The 21,402-nt window shown below is 39.9% G+C and overlaps 1 protein-coding gene and 2 pseudogenes across 6 annotated transcripts in view; 1 reads left to right on the forward strand and 2 right to left on the reverse strand.

Moving 5' to 3' along the window:
• Nucleotides 1-2,185: 2,185 nt before the first annotated feature.
• Nucleotides 2,186-2,721, reverse strand: LOC129457814 (small ribosomal subunit protein uS10-like; annotated as a pseudogene).
• A 1,077-nt stretch (nucleotides 2,722-3,798) lies between these two features.
• HDHD2 (haloacid dehalogenase like hydrolase domain containing 2) overlaps nucleotides 3,799-21,402 on the forward strand; it is a 47,447-nt gene continuing 29,843 nt past the window's right edge. For 2 of the 6 annotated variants that reach the window (XM_055233307.2, XM_063640015.1), the window contains exons 1-3: nucleotides 3,799-3,940; nucleotides 17,897-18,007; nucleotides 19,320-19,528. In XM_055233307.2, coding sequence (XP_055089282.1) covers nucleotides 17,907-18,007; nucleotides 19,320-19,528 — 310 coding nt within the window. In that variant the 5' untranslated portion in view covers nucleotides 3,799-3,940; nucleotides 17,897-17,906. Of the gene's footprint in view, nucleotides 3,941-17,007; nucleotides 17,103-17,896; nucleotides 18,045-19,319; nucleotides 19,529-21,402 lie in introns of those variants that run through there. The other 4 variants (XM_055233316.2, XM_063640014.1, XM_063640012.1 and 1 more) reach the window with 4 other exon arrangements.
• Nucleotides 16,930-17,319, reverse strand: LOC134736530 (small ubiquitin-related modifier 2-like; annotated as a pseudogene).

Genomic DNA, 21,402 nt, shown 5'->3' on the forward strand with positions numbered 1-21,402 from the left:
TTGCTTTAGCCATAAAAAAGAATTATATAATATCTTCTGTGGGAACATGGATGGAGCTGGAAGCCATCATCCTTAACAAACTAATGTAGGAACAGAAAATCAAATACCGCATGTTCTTACTTATAAGTGGGAGCTAAATGATAAGACCTCATGGACATAAGGAGGGGGACAACAGACACTGGGGGCTATTTGAGGGTGGAGGGTGGGAAAGAGTGCCAGAAAAAAACTATTGGGTACTAGGCTTAGTACCTGGAAAACGAAATAATCTGTGCCAAACCCCTGTGACACAAGTTGACCTATTTAACAAACTTGTACCCCTAAATCTAAAAGTTAAAAAAGTAAAAATATAAAAAAATAAGATCTCTGCTTTAGGGAGGGTGGGAGGGGGTGAGGGAAACAGAAGCTACATATTGAGTACAATGTACAGTAGTCCAGTGATGGGTGCACTAAAATTTCAGACTTTATACCACTATACAATTCATCCATGTAACCAGAAACCACTTGTACCCCTAAAGCTATTGAAATAAAAAGCTAGATGAGTTCCCCCACCTTCCTCTCCCCACCAAAATCCTTGCTTTAGATACAATAAGAGTAGGCAATCTGTGTTCTATATGTGTTAGATGTGTATTACTGGTGAAATGATGAGAAAGCAAGATATTTGACTAGTACAAAAGACTAGGAGGCAAGATATTTCTAATAAGCAAACCTTTTACCATGTGACTGAAAGCAAATAAACTTTCTAAGACCTCAGTAGTTTTTGGTTGTCCTATCTGTAAAATTGGCCAATAACCTTCAGAACAGAAGTCTGGTCCAGATTTTATATATATATAGATACATCTATATATATCTATATATCTTTATATATATATCTTTTCCAGATTATTAATCATTTTTTTAGATGTGCTTCAACCAAAGAGATGTTCTTCTGAAGTAAAATGTTTCTTATGAAGCAAATCACTCTCATTGATTTATTAGTTTCTAAGTTATTACCAATATAACATTTTGAGGCTGAGCATGGTGGCTCACGCATGTAATCCCAGCACTTTGGGAGGCCAAGGTGGGCAGATCACTTCAGGTCAGGAGTTTGAGACCAGCCTGGCCAACATGGCGAAACCCTGTCTCTATTAATAAAGAACAAAAGTTAGCTGGGTGTGGTGACACATGCCTGTGATTCCAGCTACTCAGGAGGCTGAGGCATGAGAATCGCTTGAACCCAGGAGGCAGAGGTTGCAGTGAGCTGAGATTGTGCCACTGCACTCCAGCCTGGGCTACACAGTGAAACTCCGTCTCAAAACAACAAAAATGACATTTTGATACCAATCATAATGGAATTATTCTTTGCTAAGATTTCTCTTGGCCCCTGATTTTTCATTAGAAGTCAAATATTGTGAAAACATTCGATGCAAGGACCTGGGACACAGTGGGCTATGTCCAAGGGTATCAATGATCGAGATAAGTTTTTACTACTGTTTTTGTTCCAGTTCAGATACTGCTTTATGTCTTCACTCCTTTGGGTTTTTTGCCCGCTCCCTTTTTTTTTCTGAATCCAGCCCCTCCCTTTGGAGGGGCTGAATTTCTTATCTTGCCTTTCATCAAGTAGATCCATTTGGAGAGGAGAAAGCCATTAGTCCTATCCCATGATTCCACATAATGTGAATGAGGCCAGGCATTGGTGCCCGCCCGCGTCTGTAATCCCAGCACTTTGGGAGGCTGAGGTGGAAGAACTGCTTTAACCTAGGAGTTTGAGACCAGCCTGGGCAACATCGTGGGACCCCACCCTGTCTACAAAAATCAAAATTAGCCAGTTGTGGTGGTGTGCACCTGTGGTCCCAGCTGTCTGGGGAGGCTGAGGCAGGAGGATCCCTTGAACCTGGAAGTCGTGGCTGCAGTGAGCCATGATTGTGCCACTGCACTCCATCCTGGGTGACAGAGTGAGGCCCTGCCTCCAAAAAAAAAAAATCAGTTACACTACCCAATTGCCCAGTCTTGGAGTCTGATAATTGATGCCTTCTCCCTAACCCCAATCTAATCTGTCACCAGTTTCTGTTTTGCCTCCTAAGAATTTATCCTCTTTGCTTTGTTTCCAAACATTCTAGTTAAAGTATCTTTCTTGCACCCCTGCAGTGGGTCTCTTATCTGGTCTCACCCATTCTGGCATCTCTCCTATCTATTCATACTGCAGGCAGAGGAAGCATTTAGAAAAATACATTTTTTTTTAACAACTGGTAATCAATTTATTAAAATAGTTGACTTAAGCATCTGCAATGGTGACTTCCACCTCAACTCCTGGCTCAATACTGATGGAAGTAATCTGTTTAACAATCTCAGAAGGATTGTGCAAGTCAATCAGTCGCTTGTGAATTCTCATCTGGAAGCGATCCCACATCTTAGAACCTTCACCACAAGGAGTTTTTCTTGTAGTGATTCTCAAAAGTCTTGGTAGGCATTCGAACTGGTCCTTTCACTTTGAGACTCTTTTCTTTTGCGCCTCTGATCAGGTCAGCAGACACCTTTTCCAGGGATTTTACGTTGCGGCTTGTTAGGGTGATTCGAATTCGGTGAATTGCCACCTCCGGTTCCACGGGTGTTTTTCCGGTATCCTTAAATGCCATGGCTGCTGCGCGGCTTCCTGACCGACTTGTTCCTCGGCGAGAGCGAACAGCGGTGAGTCAGGAGCAGGAGCGTGCGGGCCAGAAATCCGCAGCACCTACGACCGCGTCTTCCTCAAAAAAAAAAAAAAGCTAGAAAAATACATTTCTTATATTACCCACTTAAAAACCTTTGGTGATGTCTTAATCTGGTCAAAGACAGCTGGCTCATAAGGGGAAACTAGGACCAAATCCTTTTTCCTTCAACCAATTAGACCCTCACACAGAAAACTTAAACTTAGCAAATATGAGTAAAACAAAAAAACTTCAGATCCAGTGGGGAGGAAAAGCAGATGGCTCCTAGGCCAAAGGACAGAATGGGTCACAGCTCCTAACAGGGCTGACTGCAGCCTTGGGTAGTGCGTGTGTTAGATTGTGGCATACGGGTGGCATATATGGGTCCCCAGTCAAGGACAGAGCAGTGGTTTTATCAAGGGGTATAACCCCTGTATAAGGTGTAACCCGAGTGAGTATCCTATTATGTCAAGACGGCTCCAGAAAGTTGTTCAGTCATTTTCATAGTGAGTGCATAAGAGTGACCTTTCTGTACTCTATTATTCAGGTCCACATAACTTACTTGGATCAAGAGGAGACAAGTAGAGACCCCCACGAGAGTGGCAGCGGGTTAGGCAGGGAGGTGGTTCTGGGTGTACCAAGATAGAGCTCCCGTGGAAGAGGAAGGCACAGCCCGTAGTGGCTCTAATCGGGAGAGAAGCGGGAAAGGAGGGACGTCGCTGCCCGAGGGAGTAGTTAATGGAGAAAGCAAGAGGTGCCAGGTGCTATTCAGGTAGCTAAGGGGGAAATGACTTCTGAGATTGGGTTGTCTAGTAAAGTATGACTTCTTAGTTAAACCTCGAGAGTGGACAAGTGGTAGAGGAGGGGAGGGTGAAGGCAAAGAACGCTACTCAGAAACGCTCGGTTCAGCAGTAGTGCTGTGGACTGGAAAACAGCTACCGAAGAAAGGCAGGGGATTATTTTTCCTCGTGCATCCCAGCCCAGGAGGCCGCGCCCTTGGGAAAGCGGGTCTCCAGAAGGGTCTAGCTTTCCGTCAGTGGCGGTGCAGACTGAGGACTACACGACGCGGTCGGTGTACCCGCTCGGCGGAAATCCCGGGCGAAGTGGTGGGGCTGAGCCGGGAAAGGCGGGGCTTCCGGCGCGGCCAGGGCCCAATTTCCGGCGTCCGTCGGGCAGCTGCGGGGCTGTCTATCCCGGCTGAGGACCCTGCGGCCAGTGCGGCTTGCTGGCTTTGCCATTAGCGGGGGCCTTTCCTGAGGACGGCGTACGGAGTGTGGGTGAGGAGCCGCTGTAGGACGGAAGAGGAAGAAGCGCAACCGGGGCCGAGAGGCTGCAGATTTTGTGACAGGGTTCGGGAATTACCAGTGGCGCCCCCAGGCCGCCCCTCCTCTCGGGCCGGGCCGCCTGCGCTCTTGCTCTGTGCGCATTCCCTGTCTTCCGCGTTGGAACCGCCCCCTTTGCCGTGGCCCCGCGCGTGCGCACAGCTGGGCTCGAGGCGCGCTGTGGGTCTCTGCGGGGCGGGTCGTGAAGCTAGTGTGTCAGTCATTCCTCGAAGTGTGCTCTTGGGCTGTATTTTGGAGCTGGCGTCCCTGCTGGTCAGTTTGGCGTTTTTAAGGCCCTGGTACTTGGTGTAGAACCGAGTGCAGTGACCAGTCTTGAGGCCCCTTCCCAGCCAAGAGATGGGGGGATGGAAGTTGAGTTGGTGCTGAAAGAGTTTGTTGTTGGGGCCTTCCAGCTGTGGACACCGGGATTCATGAGTTAATTCACGATGTTTATTGAACGCCTAAATAACACAGTGGGAAAGGCAACACAGTCCCTTATGCACAGAACTTAACAGTTTAGTAGGAGAGGCGCGGGCTGGTAACCAGGACAGTGGTAAATGTAGTAGGAACAGAGGTGGCTCCCAGCCTAACTCTGGGAGAAAAGGAGTTGGACCCAGAGGAGGCACGCCAGAGGAAGTGATGGTTATCTGAGACTGAGGGCTAAAGGGATTGGCCAGGAGACGAGGGTGTAGAGGGGCCCGAGTAGTTGCAGACAAAAGTCCCGAAACGAGGGAGGCAAAGTGTAGAGCTCTTGGCCGCCTGCAGTACCATGGAACTTGGGTGCTAGTAGAGACAAATGAGTTGGAGAGGGTAAACCAGGACTCTGTCCACCAGTGTTCATTGTTCAGACTTTATCCAGAGGTCAGCGCGGAGTCACTGGAAGAATTTTAACTGGGGAGTGGCTGAATAATACCGTCATTTATTGAATGCCTACAGTGGTTCCAGAGAACTCTGGAACCATATAGGGAAGGAAAAAAACTTTGTACTTCCCAGGGGTTTTAGGAGGCATGTTCTGTAGAGCCCCAATCTCCCAGGGGAAAATTTGCATGAAAATCTCTTGTTTTAAGTATGCAAGTTTTGAATAATATACCATAATATATATTTAGATGTGTTTTCTCAAATCCTCAAGTTATACTAATGCTTTAGAACTTTGCATCATATATATCCTGTGATTTTTGTAGCCCTTGATATATCCATCATGTTCCCTCCTTGCTTCTCTCTCCCAGCCCTCCACATACATAACCCAACCTTTCTCTGAGTGGAACACAATTCACAATTCTTTATAGGTATTACTTTCTTTAATCCTCTTATCAACCATTAGAGTTGTGTCATTATTTCTACATTAGCAATGAAGAAACTGAGGCAAAAAGGTTAAGAAGGTTGCCCAGTTTCACCCAGCTAGTGAGTGGAGATGTATACCCAGGCTATAAATTTATACAACTCCTTTGTTCTTGTCCTTAACCACTGCATTGTTGCTTTGTAGGGAATAATTTAGGGCTAGTAATAGAAGATGCAAAGCAGAGAGGACAATTAAGTTGTTGAAATAGTCTAGATGAGAGTTGATTTCCAACTTCAAAAAGATAGTTTCAAAAACGATGAGGAGAAGTAAGTGGATATAAGACTGTAAAGGAAGTAGAACTGACATAATTTGGTGTCTGGATTGATGGTGCTGCCAACTACTCATAAGGATGGCTGGGAAAGCGCACCTTTAAGGGTGAAAGGGCTTGGATTGAGATGCCCCAGTGATATTCAAGCCCAGATGTCCTCTGAAGTATCTGGAAGTTCTCTTGGGATGAGAGAATTTGCTTTTCTTCTTTGCTTTGAATATGTACCACTGTCAGTGGTTTATGGCTCTTCTAAGGGGTGTCCCATGTAATTTTTTCCGATTATGGGAGATGGTGGGTACGGATTCAAGATAAACAAAATCAGGCACTACCTTTGAAACCTTTATAGTTATTTTGAGGGTTATATTAGTATTTTACAATTACATTTTATCAAATACCAGCTTGTAGTTCAGGTAACGAGTGTTATACAGGTTCAGACAAGGCTTGGTGGCTCATGCCTGTAATCCCAGCACTTTGGGAGCCCAAGGCGGATGGATCGCTTGAACTGACCAGCTCGAGAACATCCTGGGCAACGTGGTGAAACCCCGTCTCTACTAAAAGTACAAAAATTAGCTGGGCGTGGTGGTGCACACCTGTGGTTCCAGCTACTTGCTAGGCGGAGGTGGGAGGATGGCTTGAGCCGGGGAGGCAGAGGTTGCAGTGAGCTGAGAGATAGTGCCACTGCACTCCAGCCTAGGAGATAGAGTCAGACCTTGTCTCCAAAAAAAAAAAAAAAAACCAAAGTTTTGGACAAGAAGAGAGGTCATAGTGATCAAGTGATCAAGTTAGTGGGACTAACTGAAGAAGTAAGTATATTTTGAGGTGTGAGTGGGGCACCTCAATTTTATTCTAGGCCTTAGTCAGTCACTCTCAAATATGTGGTGCTCCAGAAGAGCATTTTAGACTTTAAAAGGTATGTTCTATGGAACTGATGAAAGCAAAGAATATAGGCTTTTAAAATGTTTTGGTAACATTAAGCCTGTGTGGATGCTTCAACAAGGATTAAAATGATAAATATGTATTATGACAGTTCCCTGGCTCCAAGTAAATAGTACAGTTCTTACTTTCATTGCTTTTCTAGTCTTGTTCATATTTTGTTCTTTAATCACCTTCAGAGGTAACATTTTTTCTTGAATATTAGATATCTCCCATAAAAGTTGGATTTTGAGAGAAGCAATTTTAGGTTCCTCTGTATATATGAAAAGAAAATGCCTTTTTTTTTTTTGTCCATCCTTTTGTGGTGCAGTTAGAGTACTTCAAAGAATTTTTTAACTGTTACACATCCAAATAGAATCCCTAGGAACGGTCTAGTCTTTTGATGAACAAGCTGTTTTCTGTCTCAGGGAGGTAATAGTTGATGCTATTGCTTATATAATCCTTCAATTCAAGGTCACAATAAAGATCAGAAATAGAATAACATGTGGACTATTACAGAAGGTAGGATTTTGCAGTTGAAACTTGATTAACCACAGCTCTTAATATATTTTTTAACCTCTGCAGTCTTCTTTTTCCCTCTTTCATCAGATACATTATGAAAGACAAACAGAATCGGGGATTTACTTAAAATTCAAAATGCCTTGGAGGTGGAAGCTTTTATGCTGAGTGTATAGTAATTGTCTGGACTACTGGACTAATTTAGTTTTTTATAACTATTAAATGTATGAGAAATAACTGACTAAAATATAAGAAGACTCATTTTTTATTGTGTAATATATCATCTATACAAGAGTATGTAAAACATATATGTTTAAAATGATTATAGTATAATTAAAAGCACCCATATTCTCATTGTCTAGGTTAAGAAGTAGAGTATTGCCAGACCTTAGAGGCTCCCTTTGTGCTCCTCTTGGTTTGCATCTGCTTCCTGTCCTCTGGAGGGTAATCAATATCCCCACTCTTGTGGTAATCATTCCCTTGCTTCTCTTTACAGTTTTATCACCTATGTAAGCATCTGTATTTTTGAGTACTATAATATGAAACCATACTGTATATATTCTTTTTTGACTTGCTTTTTTCACCCTCTAGTAGATTTCTGAGAGTTGTGTAAGGTGAGTGTATGAATCTAAGTTCTTTCTACTGCCGTTTTTTTCTGTGTATAAATATACCGCAACTTACTTATCCACATTTGTATTGTTTCCATTTTCTGGCTGTTACAAATGGTGCTGCTATAGACATGTTTGTTTATGTATCATGGTACACTGTGAAAGAATCTCTCAAAGGTATACTTGGAAGTGGAACTGCCAGATTGTAGGGTATGGTGATGCCAGACTGATTCCAAAATGCTTATACAAGTATATTCTTTCACTAGCAGCATGTGGGAATTGCTGTTGACAGCCTTTGGTGTTTGCAGACTTAAATTTTGCCCATCTGTAGGTTGGTGTATTGATCTCACTGTGCTTGAAATTTGCATTTTCCTGATTACCAATGAGCTTTGAGTATCTTCATTTATTTGCTGTTCAGATTTGCTCTTTTTTTTTTTTTTTTTTTTTTTTTGAGACCCATTCTCGCTCTGTCGCCCAGGCTGAAGTGCAATGGTGTGATCTCGGCCTCACTGCAACCTCTGCCTCCCAGGTTTAAGCAATTCTCCCTCCTCAGCCTCCCGAGTAGCTGGGATTACAGGTGCCTGCCACCAAGCCCAGCTAATTTTGGTATTTGTAGAGACAGGGTTTCACCATGTTGGCTAGGCTGGTTTTGAATGCCTGACCTAGGGTCATCCACCCACCTTGGCTTCCCAAAGTGCGGGATTACAGGCGTGAGCCACTGTGCCCAGCCAGATATGCTCTTTTGTAAAGGATACGTTAAGATCTTATGCACTTTTTCTATTGGGTTGTTCATCTTTTTCTTAATATTTATACTTTATACTTCCTGGAATCTCGTCTTTTCCTACATGTGTTAGAAAAATAAGTTCTTTTTCTGTATTTTCACTCTCTTTGTGGTGGTTTTGAAATATAGTTGAATTTATCTGTATTTTCAGTGGTTTGTGCTTTTTATGTCTCATTTTAGAAAGCCTTTTCTGTTCTCAAGTCATGAAGATACTCTCCTATCTAAAAGTTTTACAGTTTTGCCTTAAGCATGTGGTTGTTTAATCTCCTTGGAAAAAAAAATTGTTGTGTATGGTGTGATGTGGGAGTCCAATTTCATTTTTTCTCGTGGATATTCCATGGTTCCAACACCATATTATTGATCATTTTATTTTTTCTTTACTAATCTGAAACACTACTTCTATCATATATGAATTTTCTACACTTATTGGGATCTTTTTCTGTATTTTCTGTTCCATTGATCAGTTTGTCTCCATATGTACTAATACGACACCATTTTAATTAATTACAAGACCTCATTAAGTAAGTCCGGATATTAGGTAAAGCAACACCTACTTTCTTTTTCTTCTTTGGTCCTGGCCAAAGTGTCTTGGCTATACTTGGCCATTTGTACTGGTGTAAACATTTTAGCATCAGCTTATCAAATTCACAAGACACTTTTTGGGATATTGATTGGAGTTGCATTGAATCTGAGTCTAACTGTTGCTCCTTTGAAAGCGATTTGTCTTTTCCCTTGGCTGCTTTCAAGATCTTCTCTTTGCCATTGGCGTATAGCGAGGGTTTAGATGTGGATTTATTTTCATTTATCTTGCTTAGAATTCATTGGGCCTTCTGAATCTGCACATTGATAGTCTTTCATGTGTTTTCTCCTCATATTTTTGATCTTGCCTTTTGTTCTTTAAACATGTAGGCATTATGATACTTACATTAGAAGAATAAGAAGCCCTTATAGGGCTGCTTATGCAGTCTGTTGTTTGTGTAGGTTCTCCCTTACCATGGCTTGTTTCCTTAGGTTACTTGCTCATCATTCTTGTAATTTGATTTGTGTTTTCTTTTTCCTTTTTTTTCTTTCTTTTCTTTTCTTTCTTTCTTTCTCTCTTTTTTTTTTTTTTGAGACAGGGTCTTGCTCTGTTGCCCAAGCTGGAATGCAGTGGTGCTATCATAGCTCTCTGCGGCCTTGAACTCCTGAGCCCAAGCAGTCCTCCCACCTTAGCCTCCCAAGTAGCGAGAACTACAGGCCCATGCTACCACGCTTGGCTATTTGATTTTATTTATGGGATTTCTTTGCTGTTTGGGCTGAAAACTAGTATTTTGAGGGAGGGTTTATATTTGCTGTAGCCAGGCACCTGCTAGTCAAGGTCACACTAATTAAAATCTTGAAGTTTTTCTGAGGCTTATCTTAGGTAATGTGAATTTGGTCTGCAAATTGGGCCCAGTGCTGGTTTATGGTTCCAAATTCTCTGCAGCACTTTCTACCTACCACCCCTTTGGGCCACGTTTCAAAGCAGTTGATTTTCTTGTAGTCAACTGAGACAAGGTAGAGAGGGAGTGCCTGGGATAGGTTTATTTCTGGCTCACCCTTACAGTGAGGTCTTGGTTTTTAGGTCAGAGGATCTATCTCTTCAGATGGGCTCTGAGTTTATCTTTTATTCCCTGAAGAGGCCCATGGGGAAAAAAGATAACTTAAGGTCACGTAGTGTGACAGATAACTTTGGAGCCAAAACAGGCCACAGTGTTCTGCTCATCTCCTGAGTTTCTTGCTCTTATTCAGATCTAACAATTCCTTTTTTCGTTGCACCTTGTGGCTTACACACACGTGCGCGTGCAGACGTGCACACGCACATGTGTATAATTTTTTGATCTAGTATTGTTAGGTTTTATTTGGAGAGTTAATTTGATTCTTAGCCTGCTATATTATGGAAGCCCAAGTTTAAAGCGATTTTTAAAAATAAGCATACCAGAGTTTACTCATCAATAATGTTTACTCTTTCAAAGTAGTCAGGGTAGGAAACGATAAGCTTCTACATTGCTCAAGATCTTTTTGGACTCCTATTTTGGAATTGCTTTCTGAGTTAGTACATGTTCTTTGGGATATTTTTATTGGTTACAATTTGTATGCTTTAAAGATGGATATAATTTTGAAAGTGTCAGAATAAAGCCTGCTGAATGAGATGGGTAGTCAAGGAGAGTAATGCCACTTGGAGTTAAAAATAAAATGGAGCCATTGGTTAATGAGGCTGATTTTCATGTGTAGGTCATATGCTAACATTGATGGTAATTCCTAAAGAGAAAAATCCCAAGATGTTTTGAGTAATAGTTATTTGAAATAAACATTTCTTATCATTTCTAGTTACCTTCAGTTAACTGGAAAAATAACTTTACTGGAACACTGCATTATTTCTTAAGCATCATGAGTAGTTGTGTCTTTATTGTGATGAGGAAATATTAGTAGAATACAAATATATATATATATATGTGTGTGTGTTGCCCTGACTGCATGGTTATAGCTCACTGCAGCCCCATACTCCTGGGCTTACACAATCCCAGTAGCTGGGACTGCAGGCACATGCCACCATGCTTTGCTACTTTTTAATTTATTTTTTATAGAGATGGGGGGTCTCGCTTTATGGCCCAGGCCGGTCTCGAACTCCTGGATTCAAGCAATCCTCCTACCTCAGCCACCCAAAGTGCTGGGAGTACAGGTGCGAGCTATTGTACCTGGCCAACAATCTTCTTTTAAAAGAGAAAAATAGCTTCTTGGACACATGCTTTCAAATTTTTTTCATTAAATTTTTATTCCTGTTGTATATCTAATTTTATACATTATTAATAACATTCTTTGCATTAATATAATAGGTATATTATAAATAATGTGCCAAAGATCTATTTAATATTTGTGTGGTATGTCTGGTATATTCTGTGTAGGGAGGTAAATTCTGTTTCATTTAAGAGTAGTTTGTCAGGCGCATTGAACCTTTAGAAAAAGTTAGAAGGCAAATTTAGTAATAAATCTTTGTTAGTAATTTCTTCATCTGAGCACCATCATTCTCAAGAGAAGGTAATATCTATATAGACATTATCTGGGCCTTGGTTTTCCCAACTAAGGTGTAAAAACAGTGTGTGTAGAAAGAGAGGTGAGGGGTGGTTCAAGAGCGGATAATCGAAGATCCTGTGTAGCTGTAATGTTCTTTTTGTTCATTACTTAAATATTTATGGTCTGTTCTCTTATTCTTATATAATCACATGTATTTTCCTCATTATTTTTCTTTCTCCTCAAAGCCCACTTTTGCCCTCACACTTCTAAATAGAAGTATATACAAGTTTTTTCTTTATGAGAACGTATATACTCACATTCTGTGACCATATAGGGCATAATGTTATGTGTATGTCTCTGTAAGTGGAATTAAGGGCGTTTAGCTTGCTGGTTTTAGGGTTTTTTGGGTTTTTTTGCCACTCTTCTCCAGTAGGAATCTCCTCCCCTAGCACAGGGTCAATAAACTTTTTCTGTAAAGGGCCAGATAGTAAGGTTTTGCAGGCCAAAAAGTAAAATTGAGAATGTTAGGTAGATATCTAGGTAACAGGAAAGAAAATTTTTTTCTACAAAGTTTTTTTTTTTTATGAAATGAAAAACATTTATTTATGGAACTAAAACTTTTATTTCATATTATTTTAATGTATCACAAAATATTATTCTTTTGATTTCTTTCCCAATCATCTAAAAATCTGTACTAGTTCATTCTCACGCTGCTATAAGGACATACCCAAGACTGCGTAATTTATACGGGAAAGATGTTTAATGGACTCACAATTCCACATTGCTGGGGAAGCCTCACAATCATGGCATAAGGCGAAGGAGTAACAAAGGCATGTCTTACATGGTGGGAGGCAAGAGAGCGTGTGTGGGGAACTGCTCTTTATTAAACCATCAGATCTTGGGAGATGTATTCACTATCACGAGAACACCATGGGAGAACCCATCCCCATGATTCAATTACCTTCCACTGGGTCCCTCCCACGACACGTGGGGATTATGGGAGCTACAATTCAAGATTAGATTCTAGTGGGAACACAGCCAAACCATATCAAAATGTAATCAATTATCAGCTTACAGGAAACGACAAGATGAGTCTGGAGCATCATTTAGTTCCAAAAGCAAAGAAGTGCTCAAAAAACAAAAGGATGGAGGTACAGGAGCCAACCTGAGAGAGCTCTCAATGGCCAAAGCTAAAACAATTTCAGCAACAAACTAAATGACATAGTATTAGCTTATGGCACAAAGAATAGAATAAATAAATATCTGTGAGCCCATACTGATGACACAAATAAGTGACTGAGTAAATCAATGGAGAACAAGTCTTTCTCACAGAAGAATTTGAAATAATATATGAAGATACTCCTATTTTTAGAAGGTAGAGTTTAGTTCTTCCCTACCCTCTTTAATGACTCAGTCCCAAAGAATAAAATGTGTAAGGGAAAAATACTGAATGTGGAAAAACCTGGCAAATATCATAATTTATTAAACTCGCCTTCTGTTGATGGTCATTTAGGTTGTTTCTAATCTTTTAGTATTTGAATCTAGCAGTAAGTAAAAAAAGATAATATATTAGGACTACATTAGATTTGTGCAAGATTGACTTAACATTAATTGACCCCATTGACAGCTTAAGGGGAAAAAATGTGATCATCTCATTGGGTACAGAAAAAGTAGTAGGTAAAATCCAATAGCCATTTATGACAAAAATTTTTAGCAAACTGGGAATAGAAGGAACTTTCTTAAATGGCTAAAATATCAGCAGAGTTCTACAGCAAGCTTACTTAATGTTTAAATACTAAAAGCATTCCTTTCAAAATCAAGAACAGAATAAGGATGCATGCTATCACTACTTCTATTCAATTATAGAGTTCCTAACTAGAATAATAAAACAGAAAATAAGAAAAATAGAAAAAATTATCACTTGTGGTTGGTAATTACTGTCTACATAGAAAATTCTCTATGTAGACAATAATTTTCTATGTAGATAATAATTACCAACTACAAGTGACAATTTTGTTTTTTTTTTTTTCTTATTTTAGAATTAAGAAAGTTTGGGGCCAGGTGTGGTGGTTCACACCTGTAATCTCAGCACTTTGGAAGGCCAAGGTGGGAGGATCACTTGAGCTTAGGAGTTGGAGACCAGCCTGAGAGACATAGGAAGACCCCATCTTTACAGAAAAAATAAATTAGCCAGGCGTGGTGGTGCACGCCTGTGGAAACAGCTACTTGGGAGGCCGATGTGAGAGGATTGCTTGAGCATGGGCAGTCGAGGCTGCAGTGAGCTGTGATCATGCAACTGCACTCCAGTCTGGGTGACAGAACAAGGCCCTGTCTCAAAAAAAAAAGAGTTTGGAATGGTTAAAGAATATAAGACAAAAACAACAATAACAACAAAAAATGTATTTTAATACACCAACACCAAACTGTTAGAAAAGGTAATTTAAAATAATATAGCAATGATAGAGTTGTGTCTACAAATATATGCAAGCCATTTATGTAGATATTTATAAAACTAAAAAAACGTGAAAGGAGAGATACAGTATGTTGATGGGTAGGACGGCAATATAATAATGATCTTAGTTGTCCTGATACTGCTCTGTAGATTAAATGCAGTTCTAGTCAGAATCCCAAAAGTGGATCTTGGTTTTGCTTTTGGTAGAATATAAAAGGCACCAACGTGACTGAATCTCAGAAATACAATGTTGAGCAAAATAAATCACGAAAATTGTGAAAGAATGGGTACATTGTGATTTCATTTTTATAACATTCTAAAATGGTTAAACTAGGCAGTTGGTAAAAAATATGAAGAAAAGAAAGAAAATTATTATCACAAATTAATTGTACTAGTTACTTCCAGGAAATTTAACTGACCAGGTTCTTACAGGAGGCTTCAGCAATATTGCCATTAGTTCTGTTCTTAAGTTGGGGATGAGGTAGATACATGGAATTTCATTTTGTATAGCTGTTACCATTCTTGAAGAAAACATTCAAACTGTTTTTCCTCTGCTGTCACACCAACACAACAATAGTCAATACAGAAGACTTCTGTGACCCCAAAATGTCTGGAGATTTTTCCCCATCAGCAAGCAAGCAATCAGTTCTGCAGCAGATACCAGTTGGTTGTCCTCCAGTTCCAACACTGTCTACCTGGAGATAGTGTCAGATCCCACAGATTGAGGGCTTAGTCTCCAAGACTGCCTCCTCCATTTTCAGACATCAGTCACGAGTCCTGGCCTGTGGAACTTCTTACTGACTGGCTTCAGGTTGAGGTTTTCACACGTCCCACTTTGGGTTTGATTAGTTTACTAGCACAGCTCACCAAATTCAGGGAAACACTTAACTTACATTTACCAATGTACTACAAAGGATTTTTTTTTTTTTTTTTGAGACGGAGTCTCGCTCTGTCACCCAGGCTGGAGTGCAGTGGGGCGATCTCAGCTCACTGCAAGCTTCGCCTCCCAGGTTCACGCCATTCTCCTGCCTCAGCCTCCCGAGTAGCTGGGACTACAGGCGCCGCCACCACGCCCGGCTAATTTTTTTTTTTTTTGTATTTTTTAGTAGAGACAGGGTTTCACCATGTTATCCAGGATGGTCTCGATCTCCTGACCTCGTGATCCACCCACCTCGGCCTCCCAAAGTGCTGGGATTACAGGCATGAGCCACCGTGCCCGGCCAACAAAGGATTTTTTTAAAGGATACAAATTAACAGCCAAACGAAGAGATACATAGGGCAAGGTCTGGAAGGGTCCCCAGTGAGAGCTTCTGTCCCCATGGAGTTGGGGTGTGCCTCCCTCACAGCACGTGGGTGCATTCTTGTTCACCCTCCTGTCAGTCTCCATGTGATCAGCTCCCCAAAAGCCCCCGTGGAACCCTATCAATGGAGACTTCATTGGATAGGTATGATTGAAGTATGCGCAACTGTGTCAAAATGTGATTGAATGTAAAGGGTATGATCTAAACCCAATAAGGCCTGTTTAGATTGTTCTTGACCTCTCTGCAGCATTCCTTCCTCCAGGGTATGAGACAGAACCTCTCTGGAATGAGGGTCTTTTGACCCACAATCAGATGAGAGTTCTGCCTTGGGCAGGTGAAAGGTGGGCAGGACAAAGTCAGAGAGATTCTGTTTACTTCAACAGGAGAAAGTCAGATTCTGTTTACTTCAACAAAGGCTATGGGAGTTATGAGCCAGGAATCGTGGACAAAAACACTTTGTATGTTTATATATCACACTGTTATTATGTATGAAAACATCCTTCTTTTGCCCACTTTGATAAGAGATCTCCTATTAACTTATTTTTCTCAAACTTTTTATGTTGAAAGTTTGTAATAGTGCAGTAAAAACCATATATTCTTCACCTAAAGTCACTAATTGTTAACCTTTGCTCCATTGGCTTCGTATTACTCTCATGCATTGCATTTAGATGCCATATCTCTTCAGACTCCTTTAATTTGATACAGTTCCTCACCCAGCCAATTGTTTTGTACAATTTTCTTTAATTCAAATTGCCTGACTTTTTCCTTATGCTTCAACTTGGGTTGAACATTTAAGTAGGAATCCTGCACAGGTGATGTTGTCTGTCTCAGGAAAAACATGATGTTGGTTTGTCCCATTACTAATGGTGTTAATTTGGTCATTTGATTTAAGGTGTATCTGGCAGGTTTTTCCACTGTAAAGGAATCTTTTTTTTTTTTTTTTTTTTTTTTTTTTTTTTTTTTTGAGACAGAGTCTCACACTGTCACCCAGGCTGGAGTAATCTCGGCTCACTGCAACCTCCGCCTCCCGGGTTCAAGTGATTCTCCTGCCTCATTCTCAGCCTCCCTAGTAGCTGGGATTACAGGCAACTGCCACCATGCCCAGCTAATTTTTGTAGTTTTAGTAGAGATGCAGAGACGTGGTTTTACCATGCTGGTCTCAAAGTCCTGACCTCAAGTGATCCGCCCGCGTCGGCCTTCCCAAAAGTGCTAAGCCACTGCGCCCAGCCCTATTCTTTTTTTTTTTTTTTTTTTTTTTAACAAGAAGTTTATTTAAACACCAAGATGCTTGACTTGAAGGGAAAAATAGGATTCTTTTTTTTTTTTTTTTGAGTAATTTATCCCTACTTAAAGACAGATTGCCCTATATGTAACAGCTGCGCAGAAAAAGTTGTAAAATTGTCTTTGGTTTTACGTTGATAAATGAAAAACATAATTCTCCAATTGAACAAGATAATGCAGGGATTTTTATGGGTTTTTTTTTTGTTGTTGTTGTTGCTAAAACAGAGCAAAATAACTTACTGAAATGTAAAGATAGCTGAATGAACATGCCACTAATGGAGAAAGGGTATTTTCACAGAATCAGTATTTTTCCCCATCCCATCTCCACTTGATGTCAATCAGAGCATACCATTGGCTAGTTAAAAAAATGCAATATGCTTGTGCACATATACCAGTTACTTTGTGTACCGTAAAGGAATGGGGAAGGAGGAAAGGAAAGAATAGAGAAAACTAGTCATCAGGATGTGGTGGAATCAAATTGCCATTTTCTGATTGAGAATGTAAGCTTGGTCTGTAAGAACAGAATTCTGGAGTAAAGAAGCAGGATCCCTTTTCGCTAACACCTCCTGTCTGCTACTGGAACACATCCATTGTATCTTCAGCCTCTATTTCCAAATGTGCAGGTGTGTCTGTTTCATTGATTGATTGCCCATCAAATTGGAATCTCATCTGCCTCATTGACAATCCCTGTCATTCACAATAGTCTTTCATTGTTTTACCAAGTGGTGTATGCCTCTTAATCTTAAACTGCACCACAGAACCATTCTGCCCTGCCACCTTCAAGTTAATATGATTGTTGTTCTCAGTTTTGACTTCTTCCTTGGGCTTTTTGTTGGCCATGGTGACTGCCAGAGTCTCCTCAGCTGCCCCTTCACAAAGGAGGTACCATGTCTGCACCAGGAGTGGCAAAAAGGAGGAGGTGGCAGTGGTGGACGAGGGAGAGCCACGTATTCTGTTTCAGGTTACAGCAGCAAAGAAGGGCGATTAGAATATTTGCATTATACATAACCAAAGATGAAGAAGACTCTGTTAATGATTTAGTCTTTTCATCCACCCTTCTTTGGAGTACATTATTCTCAGGTTTAAAAATAAAATAAATGAATGAATTGTTCACCAGAGTTCTTTTAAAAAACCTGAAAGTAAATAGTGATAACCTCTGTAAGCATTTTCCTTCCTGTAGTTTTAATTCAAGTGTTTTTTTTTTTTTTTTTAAAAAAAAACAAACCTAAGTGTTGTAAAAGTTTTATGGATCAAATTTTGGATTTGTAATTTTTAAAACCAGTTTTCTCCAAAATGGAAGCAGCTTAACACTAAGCAGGATCTTTCTGGATATAAGTGATATTTTTGAATACTTACCAGTTTTTAATTGTCCATTGTTTCCTAAACTGTATTTTTAATTTCATTTGCTCTCTCCTAGGGAATGAAGGATGGCAGCACGCCGTGCATTAAAAGCTGTTTTGGTAGATCTCAGTGGCACACTTCACATTGAAGATGCAGCTGTGCCAGGCGCACAGGAAGCTCTTAAAAGGCAAGCTATCTTCCAGGTTCAGCTGACAAATATGTTTGTAAGTGCCATTTTACCACGGCAGATCATTAGCTAAATGAATGGCCTTAAGATGGCATTTTACCATCTTAACCATATATAGGAACTACCTTGGGTTTAGCTAGAAGATGTATGCATTATAATTTCCTCCAAACATTGTTTTCTAAACCTTTATTAGGTTTGGCCTTTTGATCCAGTCTTTTTGTTCTATGTGTATGTCATTTTCTAAGTCGGTAATGTAAATATGGGAATGACAACTCAAGATTCTACAATGTGGAATAAATACCATTGGAAAAAATCACAAATGAATCCTGGAATCACAAAATTAAACACACACAAACAGGCATAATGCTGCTCTTTCTTGTTTTACCTAAGATCTAACATTGATTGTACAACTGCTCAAATAAAGTTTAGCTAAAGAACTTGAAATTTTTGAATTATTTCCATCAACTAAACACTTTTAAAGGCTAAGGACTGTCTTATATTTCTCATGTACCAGCCACAATACTAAACAGAAGTCTGGATACAAATGAGATACCCAGTAAAAGTGTGTTAAAGTAAGCAGAATGTGAATGTTTGCTTCTGGGTGTCCTGAAAAAAAAATCGACTAATCACAACAGAACTAATAACATATATTAAGGATCTTTATCCTAAAATAATTTAGAGAAGTTTTCAAAATCAGCAATACTTAGTATGTGGTATGTATTTTCCAACCTTAAAATGTTCATAGTATGGTGTTAATCAGAAAATCTAGTGACTCATATCACAGTGCCAGGTATTAGGGCAAAAGATTGACACAAACCTCACTTTCTTTCAAGGAGCTTTCCTTTCATTTGGGGAATCAAGAAATACATACTTATATATCTGGCAGGCATCAGTTGGGAGTTACCAATTTAGTTAGGAGTCATGATGTTCATTTTATAGGTGGAGAAGCAGTGGACAACGTGTTGTTTAAAGTAAAAAAAAAAAAATGTTGCACGGTTGGACTTTATCTTGACTCCTTAATAGGGGAATGGATGTCTGTTAATCAGTGTGCTCTTGTTGGACAGAGCTTTTACTGCTTTACAGATGAGTTTTCTACCGTAGATTGAAAGAAAAATCTTTTTACCTCTGGTGAACAATGACATCTCTAAGTAGCTATGTAAACTGTAAACCTGCCATTCTGGAGGGGCAAGAGGCTACGCATTGTCATGTTGCTGGCCATAAAAACATTTGGCACAGTTTTAACAAATTAGGAGATTTTATAGGGCCAGAATGTAAAAGCTGCCTTTTGACTTCTGAATTTGGCCCTCTCCAGGTTACGTGGCGCTTCTGTAATCGTTAGGTTTGTGACCAATACGACCAAAGAGAGCAAGCAAGACCTGTTGGAAAGGTTGAGAAAATTGGAATTTGATATTTCTGAAGATGAAATATTCACATCTCTGACTGCAGCCAGAAGTTTACTAGAGCAGAAACAAGTCAGACCTATGCTGCTAGTTGATGATCGGGCACTGCCTGATTTCAAAGGTAGGGGAAATTTGGAAAATTTAAAGATTGGATATTTATGTGTACTTACAAATCATTTTTAAAACTGGATGTTTAGAGATGTTTATTCTGATTTCCCTGTTATTATTGAAATGTTTGATAGTACTGATATTTTGAATCAAAATTGGCATTTCCCAAACCTTTTTTTGACTGTAATCCATAGTAAGTGAAACACATTACATAGTAACCTAATACATATCTACATGTGTATCTTTATGGAAGTTAAGCAATACTTACTCTTGCTGTATAACATGCATTCTATTTTCTTTTTGGTTTGATTGTTTGTTTGATTATGATGCTGCTTAGAGCCCTCCGAATTAGTTTTAGAATCTAATAATAGATCACAACCCATGGTTTGAAAAAACACAGATCATAAAACCATAAAAACCCTAGAAGAAAACCTAGGCAATACCATTCAGGACATAGGCATGGGCAAGAACTTCATGTCTAAAACACCAAAAGCAATGGCAACAAAAGCCAAAATTGGCAAATGGGATCTAATTAAACTAAAGAGCTTCTGCACAGCAAAAGAAACTACCATCAGAGTGAACAGGCAACCTACAGAATGGGAGAAAATTTTTGCAATCTACTCATCTGACAAAAGGCTACTATCCAGAATCTACAAAGAACTCAAACAAATTTACAAGAAAAAAACAAACAAACCCCATCAAAAAGTGGGCGGAGGATATGAACAGACACTTCTCAAAAGAAGACTTCTATGTAGCCAACAGACACATGAAAAAATGCTCATCATCACTGGCCATCAGAGAAATGCAATCAAAACCACAATGAGATACCGTCTCACACCAGTTAGAATGGCGATCATTAAAAAGACAGGAAACAACAGATGCTGGAGAGGATGTGGAGAAATAGAAACACTTTTACACTGTTGTTGGGACTGTAAACTAGTTCAACCATTGTGGAAGACAGTATGGCGATTCCTCAAGGATCTAGAACTAGAAATACCATTTGACCCAGCCATGCCATTACTGGGTATATACCCAAAGGATTATAAATCATGCTGCTCTAAAGACACATGCACACATATGTTTATTGCGGCACTATTCACAATAGCAAAGACTTGGAACCAACCCAGATGTCCATCAATGATAGACTGGATTAAGAAAATGTGGCACATATACACCGTGGAATACTATGCATCCATAGAAAAGGATGAGTTCATGTCCTTTGTAGGGACATGGATGAAGCTGGAAACCACCATTCTCAGCAAACTATCACAAGGACAGAAAACCAAACACCGCATGTTCTCACTCATAGGTGGGAATTGAACGATGAGAACACTTGGACACAGGAAGGGGAACATCACACACCGGGGCCTGTTGTGGGGTGGGGGGAGTGGGGAGGGATAGCATTAGGAGATATACCTAATGTAAATGACGAGTTAATGGGTATAGCACACCAACATGGCACATGTATACATATGTAACAAACCTGCACATTGAACACATGTACCCTAGAACTTAAAGTATAATAATAGAAAAAACAAACACAGGTCAAAATTATTTTGAGTATTATAAGCTAATCCTCAATGCAGGAGCCACTGTATTAACTTGATTAAATGAGATACACCAGCATGTCTTTGTTTAAAGTAGATGTTATTCTGGATAGTGTAAAGTTTTTACATTGAACATGAAATATTTTTCAATCAAGAAAAAAGTGTTTCTCTTTGGAAAAGTCAACAGATTCTGAAATAATATCATAGTTTTATGAAGCTTTGCCACATTGCTTCTTTTCAGAGAGGATACTCAGAGTGCAATGGCACAATATAGAAAATGGAGTTTATAAGTTCAGCATGGCTATAGAATTGGGCAGACCTCAAAACTAGTACTAATAGG

Source organism: Symphalangus syndactylus, chromosome 1 (genome assembly GCF_028878055.3).
Source record: "Symphalangus syndactylus isolate Jambi chromosome 1, NHGRI_mSymSyn1-v2.1_pri, whole genome shotgun sequence".
Taxonomy (NCBI): domain Eukaryota; kingdom Metazoa; phylum Chordata; class Mammalia; order Primates; family Hylobatidae; genus Symphalangus; species Symphalangus syndactylus.